Below are 24,578 nucleotides of genomic sequence, written 5' to 3'. Positions count from 1 at the left end.
AACACAAAAAAAAAAAAAAAAAAAAAAAAAAAAAAAAAAAAAAAAAAAAAAAGCCACATAAAAATAGCATGAGACTAGATCTTAAATAGAACTTAAGTAAAAAAAGAAATATGACTAAATTTGGAGACTGTGACCAAAAGTTCCGCTTCTCCCAACATGACTAGACTTAGGTCTTCCTCTGTGTGGGCCACAGAAAGCTGTGGCAGAAGGGCCCGAACAGAACCCGCTTCTGGGAGCCTAAAGAGTCTATTTTAAGTGGCCTTCAAGGGCCACTTACATCTTTACTGGATCGCTCTGTTCTGTTTTTAACGGGAAGAGAAACAACAGACAAGAAGTTGTATTATAAACATTCATAACTCTAGTTCCTGTGCTCAAATGTATGTGTGTGTGTATGTGTGTGTACATGTGTGTGTATGTGTGTGTACATGTGTGTATGTGTGTACATGTGTGTATATGTGTGTGTACATGTGTGTGTATGTGTGTGTATGTGTATATGTGTGTACATGTGTGTATGTGTGTGTATGTATGTGTGTACATGTGTGTATGTATGTGTGTATGTGTGTGTACATGTGTGTGTGTGTATGTATGTGTGTACATGTGTGTGTATGTGTGTGTATATGTATATGTGTGTACATGTGTGTGTATGTGTGTATATGTATATGTGTGTGTACATGTGTGTGTATGTGTGTGTGTATGTATATGTGTGTGTACATGTGTGTGTACGTGTGTGTGTGTGTGTGTCTGTATGAGATGGAATCTCACTCTGGCACCCAGGCTGGAGGGCAGTGCTGCAATCTCAGCTCACTGTAGCCTCCACTTCCTGGGTTCAAGCGATTCTCATGCTTCAGCCTCCCGAGTAGCTGGGATTACAGGCGCCCGCCACCACACCCGGCTCATTTTTGTATTTTTAGTAGAGATGGGTTTCATCATGTTAACCAGGATGGTTTCAAACTCCTGACCTCAGGTGATACACCTGCCTCAGCCTCCCAAAGTGCTGGGATTACAGGCGTGAGCCACCGCACCTGGCCTCAAAAATGTATCTCTTTAAATGAAATTTTACAAGGAGTAGTTGTAACCAGGAGTTTAAAGTTTGTGAAATTGTAAGAAAAATTTGCCCTTCCTTCCCTTGAATTAAATAATGAATTCCTACAACACATAAACCAGGGATTGCCAGACCATACATTACTCGCCAATGGAGGTTCCACGCAAAAGCACCCCACTTACCTGGTCCTGCTGGTTGGTGTGCCTGATGAGAAATCTCAGGAAATTGAACCTGGAGCATTTCCGGATGAGGATGAGGTCAGAAGACCCATCTCCCAAGTGGGCAGCTGGGGAGAGGCCCCTAGGGCTCCGGCGACAAGCACAGGACATGTTTGTGGCGTTGATGGCCAGAAACTTCCCACAGACGACTTGCCACTCCTCCACGTCCTCTGAAGCAGAAAGAACCACGGAGACGTCACAGTTCCAGTGGCACCGGGCAGCGCCCTGCACCAGGATGGTGGGAGGCCATCCGGGCTCTCACCTGGTCATGCATTTAGCAGACACTTCATGCAACCGCCTCTTCAGCTCAACACCAAAAACATCCACCATGGAACTGTCCGCTCCGCACAGGAAGGGGTACCCAAAGGGTCACCTCCCGGAAGACAGGACTGTTGTCCCTCTCACTTGGTGACTTTTGGACAATTTAGAACAAGGGTCAGCAAACCATGGCTGTGTGTCAAATCTGGCCCGCCGCTCATCTGTGTGTGGCCTGAGAGCTAAGAATGCTTTTCATGTTTCTAAATAGTTGAAAAAGGTCTGGCACGGTGGCTCATGCCTGTAATTCCAGCACTTTGGGAGGCTGAGGCGGGTGGATCACCTGAGATCAGGAGTTAGAGACCAGCATGGCCAACATGGTGAAAACCCGTGTCTACTAAAAATACAAAAATTAGCTGGGCATGGTGGCGCGTGCCTGTAGTCCCAGCTACTAGGGAGGCTGAGGCAGGAGAATGGTTTGAACTCAGGAAGTGGAGGCTGCAGTGAGCCGAGATTGTGCCCCTGCACTCTAGCCTGGGCGACAAGAGTGACACTCCATCCAAAAAAAAAAAAAGAGAAAGAGAAAAAAATCAAAAGAATAATATTTTGTGAATGTGGAAATTCTACGAAACTTAAATTTCAGTGTCCATAGATAAAGTTTCATTGGCAGATGGCCACACCCACTCACTGTCCACTGCCTAGGCTGCGTCTGCTGGACAGAGACTGTGGTTGCCAGGGCCTGAGGTGGTCACCAGCAAGCCCTCAATGGGAAGTCTGCTGCCCCACATTCTAGAGCACCAGGACAGGAGTCCAGACTCAGCACCACTACAGCGATTCAGAAAGGGCAACGGGGACTTTCACAAAACCTGCTGCCCTACACAGTTGTACACGGCAAGTGGCAGTGACCTGATGATGCCTGGAACTAAGGAGAAATGGATTCCTGGTGCCAGACAGGAAAAAGGAAAAGCAAAGGTGGGCGGGGAGAAGAGGCAGTGCCCTGAGAGAGGACAGAAACTAACACTCCAGCACACACAGTGACAACACTGAGCCTGTGTCTTAGGAATTACCTGCAGCTTCCAAACCGTACAGCGCTTTCTTCTGCTCCTCCTCCAGCTGCTGCTTGCTTTGCCTGCAAACAAAGCATCTGAAAGACAAGAATATCACCACCTTTTAAATATGGAGCTGCAGGTGCAGTGCGTATGCTTGACACATACAGATGTATTTACATTCTTTTCACATACGAAAAAGTTCCATTTCAAAGGCTTAACTAAAAATATTTTTTGGCATATTAATTAGAGGTTTCAGAATGAGACCTACTTTTAAAATGACACATTCAACATGTCCTTCTCTAAAAGGTTTGGACATGAGGAGAAGCACAGCATGAGGACGCTGAGGTGCCACCTGGAGACGGTGTCTGCCTGGCCCTGCAGCTGACATAGCCTGGCTGGGAGAAGGGACCCAGGCACTGGTTCCTCCCGCAGACTCCTGGGATGAGAACTCATTGACTTTCAGATAACAAATCATACAGGGCTTATCTGTTCCAGTCAATAACAAGCAAATAACTCAGAACCATCGGCTTACAACTTAGTCATTCGTCTGGCACATCCTGCTGGTCTTGGGGGCTGCTGGATTCACACTGTCAAGCAGGACAAGTGTGTGCACGGGTGGAAATCGCTATCAGCCGCCGAGTTCTTTAATGCAGTGACGCAAACAGCATCTGCCTCTAAATATTCTCATTTTACGGTCTCAAATTCTTCACTTAAAAAAGGAAAGGAGCTAGGAGAAGGAGGTTCTGAAGTCTGCATGACTTGAAAGGACAAAGTGAGTGTCCTTCACAAAGGCGCAGCTGTCCCCACAGCCCCGTGTCCTCAGCCCCAGGCAGAGCAGAGACGGGATGACCATTCAGGCGCCCTCCATGGCGCCGCTAGTGAGGTCATGCGGCCTGGGACAACGACGTTTAGATTTATTTAAGGTTCTATTTACACTGGTCGGATATTACTGAGTACACTGTGTGGGGGTGGGGGGCGGGGATACACCAGGTGAGAGGAGTCACTGCTTGGTCATTCACGTATACACCATTGCAGAGCCTGCACTGGCCAAACCGGGAGAGCACAGCGTTCTCAGCTGTGGTTGACTCCACTCAGCCTCCCCTCCCTGGCGGGACGCCTCTTTCCCTTTGCATTGCCTCTCCCTGGACGGCTGCCCTGGCTCTGCCCCCTAACCCCTGGCACCAGCCCTTGTTGCCAGCTCAAGCCTTCTTGCTGAGGGTCCCCTGCCTTCCTGTGGGGTTGAGGGTGTGCCTGGCCTGGGCTCTGCTTACTGTAGAGTGGGCTCCTGCCTTGGAGCATGGGGCTAACATGGGTGAGGGTCTCAGCCAGGGGTGCGGACAGGAGGGTCGCTGCTGAGAGCACACACTCCAGCCAGCTCTGCCAACAGTCCTGCCACCAGCGCCCTGCACGCGCACGGTCACCGAGAAGGCATCTGCCATCCTTTCCTGCCTGCATTTTTCCTCCATTAGGCCCCCGCAGGGTGCAAAGGGAACCCCAGCAGGGGCAGACCCTGTGCTCGGCCCCCATTCCAACAGTGGGTGTGGGACCCTCCCCCAGAGTCCTCATCCCTGGCACAGAAGCGGCTGCCTGAGCAGGCCATGAGGACAGAGATGGGGACAGCAAGCCCCACGCACGCCTAGGCCATCATGGGCATCAACAGGCATCGTGTCTCTGGGCACGCTGCATCCAGCACCCTCCACTACATTTGGAAAATACTTCCGCATTCACCTTCCTAATTGTTCTGCTTTATTTCCCGTCATTTGCAAGAGAAACACACACCAAAATGCACTTACCCTGCCCGGCAGGGTTTCCCGTCCCTTGGAGATCCCACCGTGTGTTGTGCAGGGAGGAAGGACACTGTCCCTTCATAGCAGTGGTGGGAGAGAAAGGTCTTTAAACCTGGAAACAGAGTGCAGCGAAGAAAAAACGTCCACAAGGGTCCTTGCTCGGTGACGCTGCTGTGCTGGGCAGTGTCAGAAACGCTGCTGAAACTGCATCTGCCTAAACTGTCTGCCGGAGGGAGAGGCCAGGCTGCTTCAGGCAATGTCACCACTGAGGGCAGTGGCAGGATCTCTACCCTCCCGCGGGATAACAGCACGTCTAGTCATGGTGCTGGCGCCTCTGACACCCACTGATGCTGGGACAGTCAGGGCTCTGGCCACTGTCGACGCCAGCAAAGCAGGGCCTCTGCCATCAGCCACCCCGTGTAGCCTCGATGATGTGGCCTGTGGGCTCCAGTGGCTCAGGGTCATCCCCTCCACCCCTTCATGAGGGTTGGCGATGCCCCCACCTGCCCCAGGGCGTGGCCCCCACTGGGGTCAGCCACAGCCCCTGTGACATCCTAAAGAGCTCAGGACAGAGGCCAGGGCCGCTGCCACCCAAAGTCTGGGGCCGCCCTCCAGGCAAATGTGTGTGCTGTCCATGGGCTGCCTGCAGCCTGGCACCCAGGGCTGTCTGGGAAACACCACGCAGCAGGATAGCAGGGACTGGGCAGGAGGCAGGAGGGGGCCCTGGGGTGCCGTAGGCCACACCAGGAACCTGGCCGTGTCCTGAGTGTCTCAGGGCGACATCATTCCTCCCTGTCTGATGCTGGGGCTGGTGCTGCCCTGTATGACATCTGGGGTGGCAGTGACAGCCTGCAGGGAGCCCACCCCCAACCTTACCCCAACATACAGAGGCCTCCATCCTCCCCACACATCCCCGCCCGCAGACAGCAAGCCCACAGCCAGTGTGCACCACCCAGGGTGGGGGAAGCTGCCGGCAAGAGCGGTCTGGCTCCCAGGACATCTGTGTGCCTGAAACTCAGCTCCCAACTGTCCCCAGGACAGCCTGCCTGTGGGTCTTGGACCTGGCATGGGCCAGGTGCCTGGAATGCACTCAGTAGGCGGGCCCTTCCAGGCTGCAGCTCCGCCTCCCTGCATGGTGGCTCTGGCCTCTCTCCCTGCTCCTCCCATGGGGGTCCCACGAGGACATCGTGTCCACGGCCCTGGGAGGAGGCCGACCCACCAGTCAGCAACCTTCCAAGCCAGCTCCCTGCTCAAGTGCAGGGCGCTGGGGGGCAGCGGCCTCATCACCCAGATGCAGCCTCCAAGGTGACGCCTCACTGGCTTCTGATGTCCCGGGTTCTGTCTGCCCCTAGATGGGTCCCCAGATGTCCTACCGGCACCTAAAACTCCACTTGGCTTAACAGAGTATATAATTTCCACAGGCTCATTCTCCTTCAGTGCCCTCTGTACTGACCCAGAACAGCCGGACGCTTTCCGCCTCACAGCCACTGAACCCAAACCCACCTTCTTGAAAGCATCTCAGGCCCTGTAGCCAGGATGGGGATCCCGAGACCCGGGAGGCATCTCCTGCCTTGGGGCTCTCATCCTGGTGGGAGGGACAGAGCTGCAGCCACTGTCTGCGGTGATGGGCTGAGGGCCAAGGGAGGGCCAGGCATGCAGGGGGCTGCCTGCCACCCCACCCCAGCAGGCAGGGACAGGGAGGGGGCGTCCCAGGGGCCTTGCTGGGCAGAGCCACACTGGGCTCAACAAAGGGCAGTTGGGCGAATGGCACAACCCAAACTGCTTCCTAAAATCCTCACGGCTTCTCTCATTTTCTTGGTATTACCTTTCTTAATAAGCCTTAGATAAATACCTAACTTTTCCATTTCTTAGGTTTTAATTTTCAAGCCACACTAGTTTTTTAATTTCGTCAGATCTTTTTAAGCTTCGTAAAGTTTGCCAAATTACTATTTCTTTCTCTCATATGAAAAGGGTTAAGATTTCAGTATTAGGAATTACTCGATTTAATTTGATACAGATGTATCTGAAAGCGAACTGTAAAGAGCCGGGAAAGTCAACTGGGCAGCGAGAATGGCACACCGCACAGTCTACATCTTCTTTTCTCTTTTCTTTTCTTTTGAGACTGGGTCTGGCTCTGTCGCCCCAGCTGGAGTGCAGTGGCCCAATCTCTGCTCACTGCGGCCTCTACCATCTGTGCTCAAGGGCTCCTCCTGCCTCAGCATCCTGAGTAACTGGGGTGCCTGGCTAATTTTGTTTTTAATTTCTGTCGAGATGGGGTCTCCCTATGTCGCCCAGGCTAAAATTCTACTTTTCTTTTTTCTGAGACAGAGTCTCGCTCTGTGTAGTGGCATGATCTCGGCTCACTGCAGCCTCTGCCTCCCAGGTTCAAGCGATTCTCCTGCCTCAGCCCCCTGAGGAGCTGGGACTATAGGCGCCACCACCATGCCTGGCTTGTTTTGTATTTTTAGTAGAGACAAGCTTTCACCATGTTGGCCAGGCTGGTCTTGAACTCCTGACCTCAGGTGATCCACCTGCCTCGACCTCCCAAAGTGCTGGGATTACAGGCGTGAGCCACTGCCCCTGGCTAATTCTATGTATTTTTAAAGTTCTCCTTTTCCAGCATTTAAAAGCTGCTGATGTTGCACCCACTGCCTGACGTGTGCAGACTGCAACTCTCGTGTCTGAGCTCAAACCAGCCTTCATTTCTGGTTCATTCTAAGCTCTGTGGTTGGGCAACAGGTTACTACCATCTGGCCTGAGGCCCCAGCGCAGCCCCGGGAGCCTGGGGGACCTGTGTGTTCCGAGGCCCACCCGGACCTGCCATGTTGGATGCTCTGGGTTCTTCCAAGCCCTCCAGAGGATGCTAGTGCCCACCACAGTCTGAGGACCCCTGGGCTCAAGGAAGAGTGAGGCAGGATAAGGGCAACCTCTCTGTGCCTGTTTTCTCGGTGATGCAGGAGGACCTGCTGGGGCGAGAAGAGCACTGTGCAGAATGAAAGCTTTTGGGCTTCGGGGAGCGCGGTGTGGCATTCGCTCACACTCGTCCTTCTCTGTGCCCGCCGCGGCCTAGCTGTAGGAAGGCAGAATCTTGCCTGTTTTTTTCATGGACACGTCCCTGCATCAAAAACCAGGTCCAGCATAAAGCAGAGGCTCAATAAATACATGCTGAGTGAGTGTATTTCACTTACATGGCTAGCTACGGTGTAACTCCAACAAAACCATGAGACCTCATTGAATGAAGTGAAGGATACTTGCGCCTGAAGTTACAGACAAGCTTCCGCACAGATATCCCAGGCTGAATTTCTGCACAAAGCTCTTGCCACTTTGACTAATAAGCTCAGAGTGATTATAAAACTATTGTTTTCCAGGTCGGGCGTGGTGGCTCACGGTTATAATCCCAGCACTTTGGGAGGCCGAGGTGGGCAGATTGCTTGAGCTCAGGAGTTTGAGACCAGCCTGGGCAACAGGGCAAAACCCTGTCTCTACAAAAATATACAAAAAAAAAAAATCAGCTGGTCAAGGTGGCGTGTGCCTGTAGTCCCAATTACTCGGGAGTCTGAGGTGGGAGAATCGCTTGAGCCTGGGAGATTAAGGCTGCAGTGAAGCGTGATCGTGCCACTGCACTCCAGCCTGAGTGACAGAGGGAAGCCGTGTCTCAAAAAAATTTCTTAAAATATATTTTAAAAAATTATTTTTTTCCAGTTAACACTTCCACTTGACCTGTGTGGGGGGGCCTCTGTCACCTGCCTACCAGATGTGAGAGGCTGGTGGCCTGGCGTCTCGGGGTTCCAGCATCTGGGGCTCTGGAGTGAACTTCATCTGTCATGGTGTCTATTCTGTGGCTTACGCCTGGGTCCAGGGGGCAGGATCTGGTTCAGAGCAATCCAGGTTCCAGTCCAGACCCCGCCACGTTCTGGCCACGGCACATTTCATGAGGCCCTTAGCTTCCCGTCTGCAAGCAGGTGGGGGCCCACCTCTGACGGTGCTTCGTGGATTCCGTCAGGTAACGTCTGTGAAGGCAGCAGAGGCACGACCAGTGGGGGGCGAGTCTGCATGATTCTGAGTTACCTGAAAAGTCGTATCTGGCAAGACCCAACCATCGTTTCTTCTCACTGTCCTTGATGATGTCCCCGTAGAAGCCATAGCCCAGCAGGGACACGGAGTAGCGGAGGAGTGTGCTGTTGTGGTGGACGGAGGACACGTCCATGGCCAGTGAGTCCCCTGTGGGAGAGAACAGCCATGAGGGAAGACAGCCCGCTCTGGCCCCGCCCCATCCGCTCCATCCCCTTCAACAGCACTTTGCAAACACGGGAGTTACGTTTAAAAAGTGTGAAACAAACACAAGGCATTCAATGCAAGGATTCTCTCTCTTGGGGTATTGGATGCCATATTTTTTATTCAAATGGCTGAACTTCACTCAAATTTCTAAAACAGGCTTGGGGAGCTGTCCTGTGGGGACTGAACAAGAGCATATCCATGAGGCTCATGAAATGTCATTAACTGAAAGGATGGTGGTTTGAGAATGAAGAAAAAGCACATGGCATTTTAAAACACAAAATCAAGCCAAGCGCAGTGGTTCACACCTGTAATCCCAGCACTTGGGGAGGCTGAGGTGGGCAGATCACCTGAGGTCAGGAATTCCAGACCAGCCTGGCCAAAATGGTGAAACCTTGTCTCTACTAAAAATACATAAATTAGCCAGGCATGGTGGCACATGCCTGTAATCTCAGCTAGTGGGGAGGCTGAGGCAGGAGAATCACTTGAACGTGGGAGGCAGAGGTTGCAGCGAGCCGAGATCACGCCACTGTACTCCAGCCTGGGCCACAGAGTGAGACTCTGTGTCAAAAAATAAATAAAATAGGTCAGGTGCGGTGGCTCACGCCTGTAATCCCAGCACTTTGGGAGGCTGAGGTGGGTGGATCACCTGAGGTCAGGAGTTCGAGACCAGCCTGGCCAACATGGTGAAACCCCGTCTCTACTAAAAATACAAAATGGGCTGGGCGTGGTGGCAGGCACCTGTAATCCCAGCTACTTGGGAGGCTGAGGCAGGAGAATCGCTTGAACCCAGGAGGTAGAGGTTGCAGTGAGCCAAGATCACGCCACTGCACTCTAGCCTAGGCAACAAGAGCGAAACTCTGTCTCAAAATAAAATAAAGTAAAATAGAATAAAATAAAATAAAACGTAAAATCAGAAGTAGGCCGGGCACAGTGACTCATGCCTATAATCCCAGCACTTTGGGAGGCCAAGGTGAGAGGATCACTTGAGCCCAGGAGTTTGAGACACAGGGAGAACCCATCTCTACAAAAAACCACAAAAATTGGCCAGGTGTAGTGATGCACTTCTGTAACCCCAGCTACTTAGGAGACTGAGGTGGGAGGATTGTTTGAGTTCTGGAGGTCGAGGCTGCAGTGAGTCAAAATCATGCCACTGTACTCCAGCCTGGGTGACAGAGTAAGACCCTGTCTCAAAGAAAAAAAAATTCTGACTGGGCGCTGTGCCTCACGCCTGTAATCCCAGCACTTTGGAAGGCCGAGGCAGGTGGATCACCTGAGGTCAGGAGTTCGAGACCAGCCTGACCAATATGACGAAACCCCATCCCTACCAAAAGTACAAAATGAGCTGAATGTGATGGTGGGAGCCTGTAATCCCAGCTACTCGAGAGGCTGACGCAGGAGAATTGCTTGAACCTGGGAAGCGGAAGTTGCAGTGAGCCAAGATAGCGCCATTGCACTCCAGCCTGGGCGACAACTGGGAAACTCTGTCTCACCAAAAAAAAAAAATTCTAACTGGCTATTTTAAAATACACAATTTCTGTGACCTGTCTACTGGGATGAGGAACAGGCGATGGCACTAAAGATCTGTCCTGCCAGAGCCCACCGTGCTGAGTGCCATGGGAAGCCCCTTTTGCTCTTCCTGACCAGGGCTCTGCGTCCTGGACTGAAGCCTCCAGGCCTCACAAAGGCATGCATTCCACATCCGGCAGCCCAGGCACAGCTGCCCACGCCCACTGCCATGGGCACCACCGCAGGATGTGGGCGGCTTCCCAGCCTCGGGGCAGCAGCCTCTGGAAGAGGAACTGAGCAAGAGTCAGGTGAGCTGAGTGAGGGCATCGCACATGCGGTGGATTCTGTGGGAAAGAACTTGGCCCACACTGGGCCTGCCCCCAGGATGGCCGTCCTGACAAGATGGCCTCAGAGCTGGGTGCTGAGTGGGATCACAGGGCAGCGAGCAGAGCAGGGGGGACACAGCATGACCCACGTTCCAGGACAGGACGGCAGCGGCTGGAACGCGCGACGGGGACAGGCCTGGGGCACAGGAGGCCCGGCTGCCACCGTGCGCACGTGCAGAGGAGGGGCTTACCGACAACAATGTGCAATGCTGAGGTTTCTGCGTCACTGGTGCCCACCGTGGAGTAACACACGCAGTCTGTTGACCCTGTAAAGGGAAAAAGAAGGTCTTGAATATCATCAGAATAACTGAGAATTGTAATCGCCTCCCAATTCAGTGAGTGGTACCTCACTCCTTTCCTTCCATGGCCCTAGAGTCAACACTAATGAATCAATAGAATTTACCTACAAAATGAATGTGGAAAATACTAGCGTTGATTCCTCAAGAATATCGAGATTGGGTTGGGCAGTGGCTCACGCCTGTAATCCCAGCACTTTGAGAGGCCGAGGTGGGTGGATGACTTGAGGTCAGGAGATCGAGACCAGCCTGGCCAACATGGTGAAACTCTGACTCTACTAAAAATACAAAAATTAGCCAGGAGTGGTAGCATGCATCTGTAATCCCAGCTCCTTGGGAGGCTGAAGCAGGAGAATCATTTGATCTTGGGAGGCAAAGGCTGCAGTGAGTCAAGATCACACCACTGCACTCCAGCCTGGGCAACAGAGTGAGACTTTGTCTCAAAAAAATTAAAAAAAAAAAAAGGAACCAAAAAGTAAACAAACAAACAAAAAGTATAAATGAACGTTTAAGATTATAGCCATAACTTTTTTTTTTTTTTTTCCGAGACAGAGTCTCACTCTGTGGCCCAGGCTGGAGTGCAGTGGTGTGATCTCAGCTCACTGCAACCTCCGCCTCCCAGGTTCAAGCAATTGTCCTGCCTCAGCCTCCTGAGGAGCTGGGATTACAGGTATGCGCCACCACACCCAGATAATTTTTGTATTCTTAGTAGAGACGGGGTTTCACCATGATGGCTGGTCTCAAACTCCTGACCTTGTGATCCGCCCACCTTGGCCTCCCAAAGTGCTGGGATTACAGGTGTGAGCCACCCACCGCACCTGGCCCTCGTAAACTTTTGAAGCGGCTGGATGCGGCGAAGGTCATATACGGCCATCACTTGAGATCTTAATACTAGGACAGGCAGCTCGGGTCCCTGCTTCAGTCTGACATTCGCCGTGGACAGGGCCGGCTGCAGTTTACGCGTATTTTTATCCTGGGCTTCACCGGCTCAGATGAAAGGCAAGTTGCAGCTGCCCCAGCTGATCACACGGCCTTCCCTCTAAGGACCAAGCTCAAAAGAATGATCTGCATCCACAATCACCACCCACACCTGTGGGAGTGGCTATGCTGGCCCTGAGCATTCCCCAAACAGCTGAGTACAGCAGTTCCTCATCCACCCGGCCAGCACTGCTGCCACCCGAGTAACGACCAACCACACACTCCCATTCACACGGGAAAGACCGGGCTCCAGGGAGGTTGCTCCCAGCACACGCGCGTCATCTCCTTGAGCCTCTCTGTGCCTCAGGTCATTAGCGGGCAATGCTGGCTGAAGTTATGAGCAGCAGATGCAGTCACAGGCTAACAGGACCGAATGAATGGCGGTCTCTTCTTCCTACAGATGTGCTAATGCACCTATATGAATACGTATGTGGAAGAGACTTGGAAGATAGAACATGCTAGATCAGGTCGCAAAGCAGCTGGAGCCATGCCCTTCAGATGCTCCAGTGACATCTGTCCTGGAAGCAGCTCAACACCTGGGATCCCAGGACCCCAACCCCCACCTGTCCCTCCTGCCCCCAGCCAGCAAGACAAGCAGTGACCTCTGCACCTTCTAGGGGCTGGAACCCTGGAACATAAGTGAGTTCAGGTACCTGCTGCCACCACTGGCCGTGCATGTCCAGACGGCCTCCCCCATAGGGTCTGTGGCTGTCAGGTCTCACTCACGACTCTTGTGCCCCCAGGCTAGTCCTCGGGTTGCCATGGCGACCGTTACAGGGCCACCCTTGGGTGCCTCCCTCACCCTTACTCCTCCACTCAAGGCGATGCTGTGGCTCAGAGACTCCACACAGCCCCCCACCAGCTACACCCCGGAGATTCAGACCCCCTCTGCCATCCAAGCCACCGGCATTCTCACCGGGGCCCACGTGCTCTTAGGACCAAATGCAGAGAGCGGTATCAGAGCAGAGTCAGACGCCACCCGCTGCGGAACCACCGCCTCCAAGACCTCCTGCTGCATGGCAGAGTGGAACTCGGCACCTCCCTCGGGCGCTGCCGGGCCCCTCTCTCCCCACCCCCAGCCACACTGGCTTCCTTGTCCCGAACACCCCCAGCTCCCCCCACCTGCTGCCCTCTGCACCAGCTGACTCCAGGCCTAGGCCCCTCACCTGTCACCTCTCAGAAAGGCCTCCTGGGCACCCATGGAAAGGGGCCACAAAGAGACCCTACCCCCGAACCCTCCCCCTAGTGGCGTTTGCTACACTGTGCACCCACCCTGGGAAAGGCTTTTATGCCCACATTTGGTGGGGTGCCTGCCATCCTCTCCTGGGGCACAGGCCACAGCCAAGGTCTAGAGGAGGGCAGGGCACACAGCAGTACCCCCACCCTGACCACAGGGCAGGGCACACAGCAGTACCTCCACCCTGACCATGGCGAAGTGCAGCCTGCATCCCCACGAGCACTCCGGAGCCCCAGGTCTCAGCTCCTGAGGTTGTTTTGGATTTTAAGAGCTGAAGGTTTTAGGGCTTAGTGCTGCCACTGGCAAATGGTGACAAAAGACAGGTTTCTTGCAAACAAGGTAAGAACCATACAGCATAGATGAGAATGCAGAAAAACAGAATTCATGGAATCCAGAGTGCACCACATACAAAGTTAAAAGACCAAAACCTAATTTGGAAAAGAGTTGTAAGACACAAAAACCAATGAAGGGCAAATAACATATAAACAATGTTACGGACAATTAGAAAGTGACAGGCCGGGCATGGTGGCTCACGCCTGTAATCCCAGCACTTTGGGAGGCCGAGGTGGGCAGATCACGAGGTCAGGAGTTCAAGACTAGCCTGGCCAACATGGTGAAACCCTGTCTCTACTAAAAATATAAAAATTAGCCGGGCACAATGGCAGGCGCCTGTAATCGCAGCTACTGGGGAGGCTGAGGCAGGAGAATTGCTTGAACCTGGGAGGCGGAGGTTGCAGTGAGCTGAGATCATGCCACTGCACTTCAGCCTGGGTAAAAGAGCAAGACTCTATCTCAAAAAAAAAAAAAAAAAAAAAAGTGACAATGCCCTCTTGCTTCCGCATGGAAGCAAGCAAGGGAAAGGAAGTTTACAAAAGCACACAATGCAAACAGCAAGAGGATCTGTGAAAACAGTGTGGCCTCATGCATAATGAAAGAAATACAAATAAACAGAGTAAATAAAGATAGTGAATAAGGCAGCATACTCAGCCTATCAGATGGGATAAAAGTTAAACCACAGACAAACCTCCAGGCTGCGCCAGGCTCAGGAAAACTCCCCCTCCCAGCCCCGTGGGTGGCCTTCATGGGAGAATTAAGTGGGCCCAGAGACTCCACGTCAAGGGATGTCCACAAGGAAATGATGACCTGGAGCCTCTGAGAGCCACACATGTGAAGGGGTCAGGGTCCTTCATGAGTGTGGAAGATGCAGAGAGAGTACGGAAAGAAGGATGGAGTGAGGGCCTGGGGTGAAGATGGCAGGAGACGGAGCCTTGATCTCACTCAGGCACGCGTGGCCTTAGGGAGACACAGTGCAAGGCCGACAACTTTGGTTGTCTGGGTCATTCAAAGAATCGGAACGGGCTGGGTGCGGTGGCTCATGCCTGTAATCCCAGCACCTTGGGAGGCCAAGGCAGGCAGATCACTTGACGTCAGGAGTTTGAGACCACCCTGGCCAATATAGCAAAACCCTGTCTCTACTAAAAATACAAAATTAGCCAGGCATGGTGGTACACACTTGTAGTCTCAGCTACTCAGGAGGCTGAGGCAGGAGACTCGCTTAAGCCCAGGAGGCAGAGGTTGCAGTGAGCCGAGATAGCACCACTGCACTCCAGCCTGGACGACAGGGTGAGACTGATTCAAACAAACAAACAAACAAACAAACATGAAGAACTGGAAGGCCACTTGAACCGGCGCCAGCCAGCAAGACAAGTGGTTACTGGCCAGGCATGGTGGTGCACGCCTGTAATCCCAGCACTTTGGGAGGCAGAGGCTGGTGGATCATTTGAGTCCAGGAGTTTGAGACCAGCCTGGGCAACGTGGCAAAACCCCATCTCTACAAAAATGTGAAAAAAAAAAATGAGCCAAGTGTGGTGGTGCACGCCTGTGGTCCTAGCTACTTGGGAGGCTGAGGCAAGAGGATCACTTGAGCCTGGGGCAGTCTAGGCTGCAGTGAGCCACGATCATGCCAGTACACTCCAAACTAGGTGACAGAGTGAGACCCAGTCTCAAACAAAAAGACAAGCCGTGATCTCTGCACCTTCAGGGCCCGGGAGCCTGGAGCATGTGTATGAACATAGAGCTCGACCTGACACAGCTGTGCTCAGTCTTTCAACAGACATCTAAGAGAGCCTCTCGGTGCCAGGGCTGGGTGCCCCACTGAGGACACACCACTGAAAGCCAGCGCCCCACCTTCGGGGAAGACAGACATCAGCCAGGGCCCAGGGGCCCTCCTGAGCCATCCGCTCTGGCCAGCTCTTCTGCTCTCCCCACTCCTCACTGCCTGGCAGGAACCGAGAGGTCGGTGGCACACACGAGGCCTGAGAAGGATGCGAAGAAATCCAGCAGAGGCTCTGCCGAGATCCAGCGGCACATTTCTACAATGCTTTGGTTTAACTGAGAGACTTGTTACGAGAAGGGGGTGCTGAGAGCTTTTTCTCTATTGAGCTATTTCTTTTTTTTGAGACGGAGTCTCGCTCTGTCACCCAGGCTGGAGTGCAGTGGCACGATCTCGGCTCATGGCAACTTCCGCCTCTCGGGTTCAAGCGAGTCTCCTGCCTCAGCCTCCTATGTATGTATTGAGCTACTTCTAAAGAACGATTTCTCCCCTTCGTGTCTCCCAGCCAGGAGCCGGGCTGTTCTTATCAGACAGGACTCTTCTCAGGCGAGCGGCATTCTTCTAAAACTCATCAGGCGATATTACGAAAAATTCTTCTCTATAAATAACTGCATCCCACCTTCCCCAATAGCCAAAGGGAAGGGGTCCTCACCAGACGATCATCCCTTTCCTATATGCTTAAAACCGTGACCTTCGTCAACTTGTTGCTAACAATTATTAGTAATTCATGAGATATTATGCTAACACAAATCCCCCTAAAAATGAATCTTGATATTGAAAACATCCACAATGTCACCATCTATGGGCAACACTTTGCCTCACACCGTTATTCACAAGCTCTGTCATTAAGGAGTAACGGCTTAAGTTTAAAGGACGACTCCTTCAAGTAAACACTGGCCCACAATGTCACCTGTCGGAGGCAGGTTAGAGTTGAGAACAGCACGCACAGAGAAGGTGGCTCGGGGACTCTGTCCCTCGTGAGGGCTGGCCTTTCCCTTGCTTTGCAGCAAAGTGGGCTCTAAGCCTCCAACTCTGGCTCCCATCTGGTGACCTTGTGACCTCACCCCCAGTGCCTCCTGTTTTCATTCATAAAATGGGAATGACTGTGATGCTCATGTCCCAGAGCAGTGACCAGAGTGAAAGTATGCACTGTGCCATCACCCTCGGGGCCAGACACAAGGCCAGAGAGGACAGAGGCACCTCGTCCCCTGGCAGGTCATTCACAAAGCCTGCAACTCACCACACTCAGGCCCTCACCTTGACTCAGCTTAACACCATGATTTTTCAAAGAACAATCACAGAAGGATGTGCTTCCCAGAAGGATGTGGGATGGACCAAGCCAAACCAGCACTTCAGGACACAGCCCAGCTGTTCCCAGGCTTAACCAGGACCTGCCCTTGGTTCCGCCCCCACCTTTCCTGCTCAGTCTCCTCTCAACTCCCCAGCCTGACTCCTTCTGCCCACACCCACCCAAACTCCCAGTTCCTTCAGGTCCAGAAGTCACTTCTTCCAGAACGCACCCCTGCCGACCTACCTACCTGCTCTGGGCACCAGGGGCTTCCCCACTCCAGGATGCGCCCCTGGCGGCAGGATTCTCCTGCCTTGCGAGAAGCAGCCTTCGGGGGAGTCAGGCAACTTTCCACAAGTGTCTACTTCACTGGGGTCATACTCTCAACGATGTCACCCCAAGAGTGGCCCTAATGGTAGGAAATCTGTACGCACTAAACTGAGTATAATTGGGTTATTAAGTGTCCGAGGTGGCTGCTTGTGCAGAACAATTCCTAAGGATGGGAATGAAGAGAACAGAGAACACCAGGCCGGCTCCGTACCCGCGGGAATGATTCCGATCCGGAGGCTGCTGGGGACCAGCACGGCCCGGGGGTGGTTCTGGTCGACCCCGGCGCTCCTCTGTGTCCTCCCAATCAGACCGTGCAGCACCTCGCTGAACATGCCATCTCCGCCGACAGAGACAATGCTGCAGGAGGAACACAGCTGGTCAGGACTCCTGCAGGTGCGGTCCTCTGAGCACAGCAGGCCTGAGGCATCCAGCTTCAGGAGGGGCAGCCTGCGCGCCTGGCCCTTGGCAGGTGTCTGGGACTGTGGCTCCTGAAATGTCCCTAAGTGATAAGGTCATGCCTCCGTACCGGTTGGCCTAGACCACGTGTACAAATAACAAGATTTATGGCAAATACTGGCTTTCCTTCTGTGAGCCTGGAATTCAGGTTGCCAGGCAGAGAATGCCTGTACCGCATCAAAAACACTATACTCTGGGTCTCAGGACTCAAGTTTGCGGGGCAGGAACCGCAGGCCTGTGCTGCTGCATTTGTGGGAGCAGAGAGGGTGCACTCCAGGCGACCCGCACTGCGGGAGAGGCACAGCAACCTGCACGGACACGTTTCTCCTTTGCTGAGCCCGCTGTGCAGCCTTGCTGTGTCCCGTCAGAAATCTCAGCCGAGAGCACGACTCTAGCTCAGGCAGCAAATCACCAGCCGTGTGGGTGGTCTTGAGGACCCAAGGCAAGAGCAGAGGGGACGGAATAAATGCTGGACAAAATGGGTCATGAGACAACCTAAGGAGAGGAGACGGAGAAAGGGGGCAGTGCTGAAGGGAGTAAAGATGGGTTGCTCTTAGGGCATGATGTCCTATGCTGGGGGTGACCCACAGGGAACTAACACTGAGGCAGCAGAATGAGAGGTGCAGGCATTGGAGACAGACATGTCACTGCAGCCCAGAGGGAAGACAGAGAACAGAGCTCAGGTTTCCTGGACATCTCCGCAGCCTACAGCAACCCAAGAGCTCCCATCACCCGGGCAGAGAGGGCTGCATGTGGAAGCGCTGCCCGTAGAGGAATGGCGTTGAGTCGACTGGGGGTGCAGCCTGAGAGTCCTCCCTCAAACATGACAGCATCGAGGCGCCTGCCCATTCCCCAGTGGGTCTGGCTGTGCAGGCGTGCCCAGTCTCTAGGGCTGGGATCTCTGCCCACCACCCACCACGCAGGCGTCCTGCTTTGGGCCCGGCTCCCGTGGGAAGGCTCTTCGCCCTTCCCCGTAGCCTACACCTTGCGCTGGGGTCGCCTTCCCAGTGGGGCTGTGGTTTCGAGGACAGGGCATCCTTGAACGTGCAGTGTAGCCCCTGTGCGTTCACGGATCACTCAGACAGGCAGCTCAGCCGCAGGAAGAGCAGCCCTCACCGGCCAGGCCTCCCGGCCTCCTGCAGGGCATGTCCCTGGGTTTGGGGAGGAGGCGTGCCCTCAGGAGGCGAGGCCCACGGCATGACTGGCTGATCCCTTGGCTAGGGTGGGTGCAATAAGGTACCAGCCCCATCCCTGCTGAAAAGTAAAGACTGTCTTCCTGCCAAGCTGCCGTCGGGTGGAGTTGGTGAGAGGGAAGTGCGTGGAGGAGCTGCTGTCGGGTGGAGTTTGTGGGGAGAGGTGCGTGGAGGAGCTGCCGTTGGGTGGAGTGGGTGGGGGGACGTGCTTGGAGGAGCCGTTGTCGGGTGGAGTTGGTCCAGGGGAAGTGCGTGGAGGAGCCGCCATTGGGTAGAGCGGGTGGGGGAGGTGCGTGGAGGAGCTGCTGTCGGGTGGAGTTGGGGAGACGTGCGTGGCGGAGCCGCCTGCTTCCTGGAGCTCATGAACAGAACACTCCCGTAATAGGAGGGGGGCAAAGGGGTATCCCTGTCAGCACCTGGGGGCAGGGGCTCCTTTCATTTCCCTTTCTAACCTTAGCACCAGCAGAGTGCTGGGACCTGGCGGACACCCGATAATGTTTGTGGAATGAATAATGATTTCAATAAATACTTGCTGCAATTGATAACACATTGCTCACAGATTCCAGATGGAACAGAGAGAAGAAAACAAGAAGCCAACCAATGACAAGGCCATTAACCGCAGGAGAAGAGCTCGACTCAAGAGGAAGAGTGCAATTTTAAGCGTGAAGAACAGCATCAAAAGAACTGGACAGACTTGAGTACATGAATTCGAAAACTTCTACTGGCAAGAATTAATGCCATAAGCAAAATTAAAAGACAGTCTCAAAACTAGCCAAAATATTTGCAAAAATATGAATGTAAATATGAAATGCCTATTATTTGTTGGATAAAAGAACAAATGACTAAAATTATGGCCAACAAAAGAAAATGGGCCAAAGACATAAAAATCAATTCCAAGAAGCCAGCTAGCCAATAAACATATTCCTTAAAAGATTAGAGACTTGCACATGTCAAATTAGCAGAGAAATTTTATACTGATAATACCAAACATGTTGACAAAGACGGTAAATAATGTACTATAAGACAGAATGTAAGCTGGCCGGGCACGGTGGCTCATGCCTATAATCCCAGCACTTTGGGAGGCCAAGGCAGGTGGGGTGGATCACCTGAGGTCAGGAGTTTGAGACCAGCCTGGCCAATAGGGCGAAATCCTGTCTCTACTAAAAACACAAAAATTAGCTGGGCATGGTGGTGGGCGCCTGTAATCCCCGCTACTCCGGAGGTTGAGGCCGGAGAATCTTTTGAACTTGGGAGGCGGAAGCTGCAGTGAGCTGTGGTCACACTACTGCACTCCAGCCTGGGCAACAAGAGAAAACCTCCGCCTCAAAAAAGAAAAAAGATGATGATGAAGTTAATAGAATCTCTTTCGAAAGCAATATGGCAGTACACAGCAGAGATTTTAAAATGTTAATCTCCTATGACTAATTTCATTTCTAGGAATTTACCTTTAAAAATGTAGATGTATGCAGAGAGATTTATGTACAAGAACGCTATCCTATTCTAAGAGCAAAAATTGGAAAGAGCCTAAACATCTACAAGTGAGAGGCTAAATAAATATGGCATGCCCACATAATGGGCCATGATATGGGCATTAAAAATAGTACCTCTGGGAACTGTTTGGGAATTTTGGGGAAAAGAAGAATCCCAAACTGTAAAAACGACAGCATCTAAACTTTCTTGATAACGTGCTTGGTTGATTGGCTTCTCTGTCTACGCAGCGCCGCATAAGCACGTCTCGTGAAAGACTGAACGGAAACAGAACCAGCAAACAACCATTCTTGCCCAGCCCAGCCAGGGAGGAGCGTGTGACTCTGCACTTTTCTGCCTTTTTTTTCTGGCCTTTCTGTAAGGAGCATGTTTACTTTTACAATTGGTTGTGGGCGGAGCGATGGGGGCGGGGGGGGGCGGGGGGTTGCAGATTTAGGAAAGGGAGCTCTCAAAACTAAGAGAGGTGGGTGGAACCTTTTTCATTAACAATGGACTCAATCCCGATGAAAGACGGCTTACTCACCCGTCGTATTTATCTATGTTAATCTCATACAGAGTCTCCTTGGCTTGATTAGCATGTTCAGTAACTGTGGGGAAAAATTACGTCACGCAGTTTATATTCACATCTGGGAGTCCTCTTGTAAAAGGCAAATCATCCATTCTTTTAAAATGAGTTCCTGTAACACCTTCAGGTGGGTTTCCTAGATAAAATGCTTTCTTCAATCCTACATGTCTCTTATGGGACGGGATCAAGCTGACCTCAGGGAACGTGAACATGGCCCTCTCATGGGCCACAGTCTGCCGGATGAGATGCAGCATTCCTGGCATTTAATTGCTGGCAAATAATAATTTCTTTGAAAGAGACTACATCTGTTTTATAATTTTTCCTTATGATACAAGTTTCCTTACTATACAAGTTCCTTATTTTACAACTTTCAAAATTGTACTCTATACCAAAATGTAGTAAGATGTTAGTGTAGTCTCTATACCCGATGTAAACTTCTATTGAAATTCTACTGTACACACAGTTTTGTACCCTTGTTTTCCTGGTATATCCCAATCACCTTGTTATCATTAAAAATCCCTTGTAGGCTGGGCACGGTGACTCACACCTGTCATCCCAGCCGTTTGCGAGGCCGAGACGGGTGGATCACGAGGTCGAGACGGGCGGATCAGGAGGTCAGGAGATCGAGACCATCCTGGCTAACACGGTGAAACCCCGTCTCTACTAAAAATACAAAAAAAATTAGCTGGGTGTGGTGGCGGCCGCCTGTAGTCCCAGCTACTCGAGAGGCTGAGGCAGCATAACGGCATGAACCTGGGAGGCAGAGCTTGCAGTGAGCCGAGACCACGCCACTGCTTTCCAGCCTGGGTGACACAGCGAGACTCCATCTCAAAAAAAAAAAAAGAAAAAAAAAAATCCCTTGTAAAGACCCTTTAGAAACGCTACATTGCCAGGCGCAGTGGCTCATGCCTGTCATCCCAGCACTTGGGGAGACCGAGGCGGGTGGATCACGAGGTCAGGAGATTGAGACCATCCTGGCTAACATGGTGAAACCCCATCACTACTAAAAATGCAAAAAATTAGCCGGGTGTGGTGGCACATGCCTGTAATCCCAGCTATTCGGGAAGCTGAGGCACGAGAATTGCTTCAACCTGGGAGGTGGAGGTTGCAGTGAGCCGAGATCATGGCACTGCACTCCAGCCTGTCCAGCCTGGTCAACAGAGTGAGACTCTGTCTAAAAACAAAAATAAAAATGAGTAAGTTGTTTCCAATGCTTTGCTATAATACAAAGAGTGCAATGGGCTGTTGCGTGCATCCATCTCTGTGAACTTGACTGTGTCCTAGGAGAGATTTAGAAAACATAAAATACTGGGCAAAAATGCCCTCATTTTTCAGGCTCTCAACCCCCATTACCAAGTGACTTTTTAACATCGTTTCACAAAACATGGTCTCTCCCTGCCTTTCCACGTCCAGCACTTGCACTGTGGTACCGTATTATGCACTCTGAATGTCATTTATTGGTGAGATTATTTCTAAGACTTATTAATCCTTTGTGTCTCCTCTTTTGATAATTTTCTGACTATAATTGTTGCCCTTTTATCTTCTCAGTGTTTTTCTTGATGCCTTCTATGCTGAGACTTGGCTGGAAAATACTAAGTTATTTATTTTGCATTCTTCCCATTGTGGTATGTAAAAAAAAAGTTCTATTTTGTTCAAAATAATCTTACAGGATAAAAATCTTGGGCTGGGCACAGTGGCTCATGCCTATAATCCCAGCACTTTGGGAGGCTGAGGTGGCTAAGACCGCTTGAGCCTAGGGGTTCGAGATCAGCCTGAGCAATAAGGCAAAACCCCGCCTGTATAAAACATACAAAAATTAGCCAGGCATGCTGGCACATAGTGTGGGAGGCTGAAGCAGGAGGATTGTCTGAGCCAGGGAGGCTGGGGTTACAGTGAGCCACGACTGCTCCACTGCACTCCAGCCTGGGCAATACAGTGAGACACCGTCTAGAAAAAACAAACTTTTCTAGTGACTATACTTGAATCATTTTTCAGACTTACTTCTACATAGTTAACATAGAATTTGCACCTTACCGATGATGTCAGTGGTGATGGAGGCTAAGGTGAACAGTGGTGCCACTTTTCTTTCATATATCCGCTTGCCTTGTCCTTTTCCTCCAAACGGGTTGATAAATACCAGTAAATGCTTTGGTCTGGACGCTGCAAGACAACAACATGTAAATAGCAATGAAAATAACAAAATCAAAATGAAGAGCTCTGCTACTGGACAAAATCAAACCGTGGGGGTTTTAGGATTCTGCTTAGTATTATCTGAAGGAAAGTATTTTCAAATGTTAAAGAACAATGACAAAGAGTTTCCTGATCTGTGAAACAAGAAAATTAACAGGTTGTCCAACTGAGCAAAGGCTATGTCAGACACCATGAAAGTCCCACGAACTCAGAATTCCAACTGAGACGGACTCTCTCTGCTCTGAAGGGTGCTGTTGGGTGTACATGCTGGGGCGGCAGCCTCATTCTTCTGCAGGTGAAGGAGGCGAGTGTGCGGACAGCAGGAAGAAGGAAGGAGACGTTGGGAAGAGTCTTAGGAGAAGTGGACAGGCGGGCATGGAAAGAAGAAGCCACACAGGGAGATGCTCGTGGAGATGGAAAGACAGAAGCCAATAACCTCACTTCCGTCTCTCCAGGGACCCCACCAAACTCCCATGCTTGGGTTTCCTCAGTCACCCCCATTTTCTTATAACAACTTCCACATTTCTGTTTTGGTGGGTTCATGTAACTCTGCTACGTAAAATAACACGCTTAACTAACAAATCAATACAAGCAACAAGACAGTATCTGCCCAAGAAAACTGAAAACTTAAGTCCATACAAAAACCCAGATACAGGGCCAGATGCGGTGGCTCACGCCTGTAATCCCAGCACTTTGGGAGGCCGAGGCGGGCGGATCACGAGGTCAGGAGATCGAGACCATCCTGGCTAACATGGTGAAACCCCATCTCTACTAAAAAGAAATCCAAAAAATTAGCCGGGCGAGGTGGCAGGCACCTGTAGTCTTAGCTACAGCTAAGGCAGGAGAATGGCATGAACCCGGGAGGCGGAGCTGGCAGTAAGCCGAGATCATGCCACTGCACTCCAGCCTGGGTGACAGAGCGAGACTCTGTCTCGAAAAAAACAAAATAAAACAAAACAAAAAAACCCAGACACAAATGTTCATCACAGCACTCTACACAACAGCCAAGCAGTGGGAACAGCCCAAACGCCCATCACCTGAAGAAGAGATCAACGAGATACAGTCCACACATCCATGGAACATCTTTCAGTCATGAAATAAGCAAACTATTGGGGCGCGACCAACATGACTCAATGTGAAAACAGTACGCAGAAAGACTGAAGCCTTCCACCCTGGAGCACACGTCACACAGTCCCACGCACGTGAAGTTCGAGAGTGGGCAAAACAACCACAACCACAGCTACAAGACAACACCAGCCTGGGCTCCCTACCTGACTGGGAAACATCATGAGAAGACTTCTGGGGTGACAGAAGCCTGGATGGGTTTGAGTTACAAAGCTTTGTGTGTTTCAGAAGTCATTGATTGACACTTAGGATTCTGGCCAGGCACAGTGGCTGACGCCTGTAATCCCAACATTTTGGGAGGCCAAGGCAGGAGGATCATATGAGCACAGGAGTTCAAGACCAGCCAGGGCAATATAGTGAGATCCTGTCTCGACAAACAATCAAAAAAATTAGGCCACGCTCAGTGGCTCATGCCTGTAATCCCAGCACTTTGGAAGGGCGAGGTAGGCGGATCACTTGAGGTCAGGAGTTTGAGACCGGCCTGGGCAACATGGTAAAACCCTGTCTCTACTAATAATACAAAAATTAGCCGGAAATGGTGGCAAGCGCCTATTATCCCAGCTGCTCAGGAGACTGAAGCAGGAGAATCATTTGAACCCAGGAAATGGAGGTTGCAGTGAGCCAAGATCACGCCATTGCACTCCAGTCTGGGTGACAGAGTGAGTGAGACTCCATGTCAAAAAATAATAATAATAATAATAAATAAATAAATGAATTAGCTGGGTGTGGTGGTGTGCGCTTGTAGTTCCAGCTACTCTGGAGGCTGAGGTGGGAGAATCACTTGACCCTGGGAGGTCG

At 51.6% G+C, this 24,578-nt stretch overlaps 1 protein-coding gene across 1 annotated transcript in view; it reads right to left on the bottom strand.

The window, feature by feature from the left end:
* CERK (ceramide kinase) overlaps positions 1-24,578 on the bottom strand; it is a 54,643-nt gene that overhangs the window by 6,893 nt on the left and 23,172 nt on the right. The window contains exons 4-11 of the mRNA XM_025399847.1: positions 22,500-22,625; positions 20,424-20,487; positions 16,975-17,120; positions 10,713-10,787; positions 8,420-8,572; positions 4,358-4,463; positions 2,583-2,659; positions 1,225-1,430 (exon numbers count right to left, since the gene is read on the bottom strand). Of these exons, the coding sequence (XP_025255632.1) occupies positions 1,225-1,430; positions 2,583-2,659; positions 4,358-4,463; positions 8,420-8,572; positions 10,713-10,787; positions 16,975-17,120; positions 20,424-20,487; positions 22,500-22,625 (953 nt within the window). The remainder of the gene's footprint in view (positions 1-1,224; positions 1,431-2,582; positions 2,660-4,357; positions 4,464-8,419; positions 8,573-10,712; positions 10,788-16,974; positions 17,121-20,423; positions 20,488-22,499; positions 22,626-24,578) is intronic.

Source organism: Theropithecus gelada, chromosome 10, assembly GCF_003255815.1.
Source record: "Theropithecus gelada isolate Dixy chromosome 10, Tgel_1.0, whole genome shotgun sequence".
NCBI lineage: Eukaryota > Metazoa > Chordata > Mammalia > Primates > Cercopithecidae > Theropithecus > Theropithecus gelada.
The sequence above is the reverse complement of the archived record's forward strand: the minus strand, read 5'-3'. Positions and strand labels throughout refer to the sequence as shown.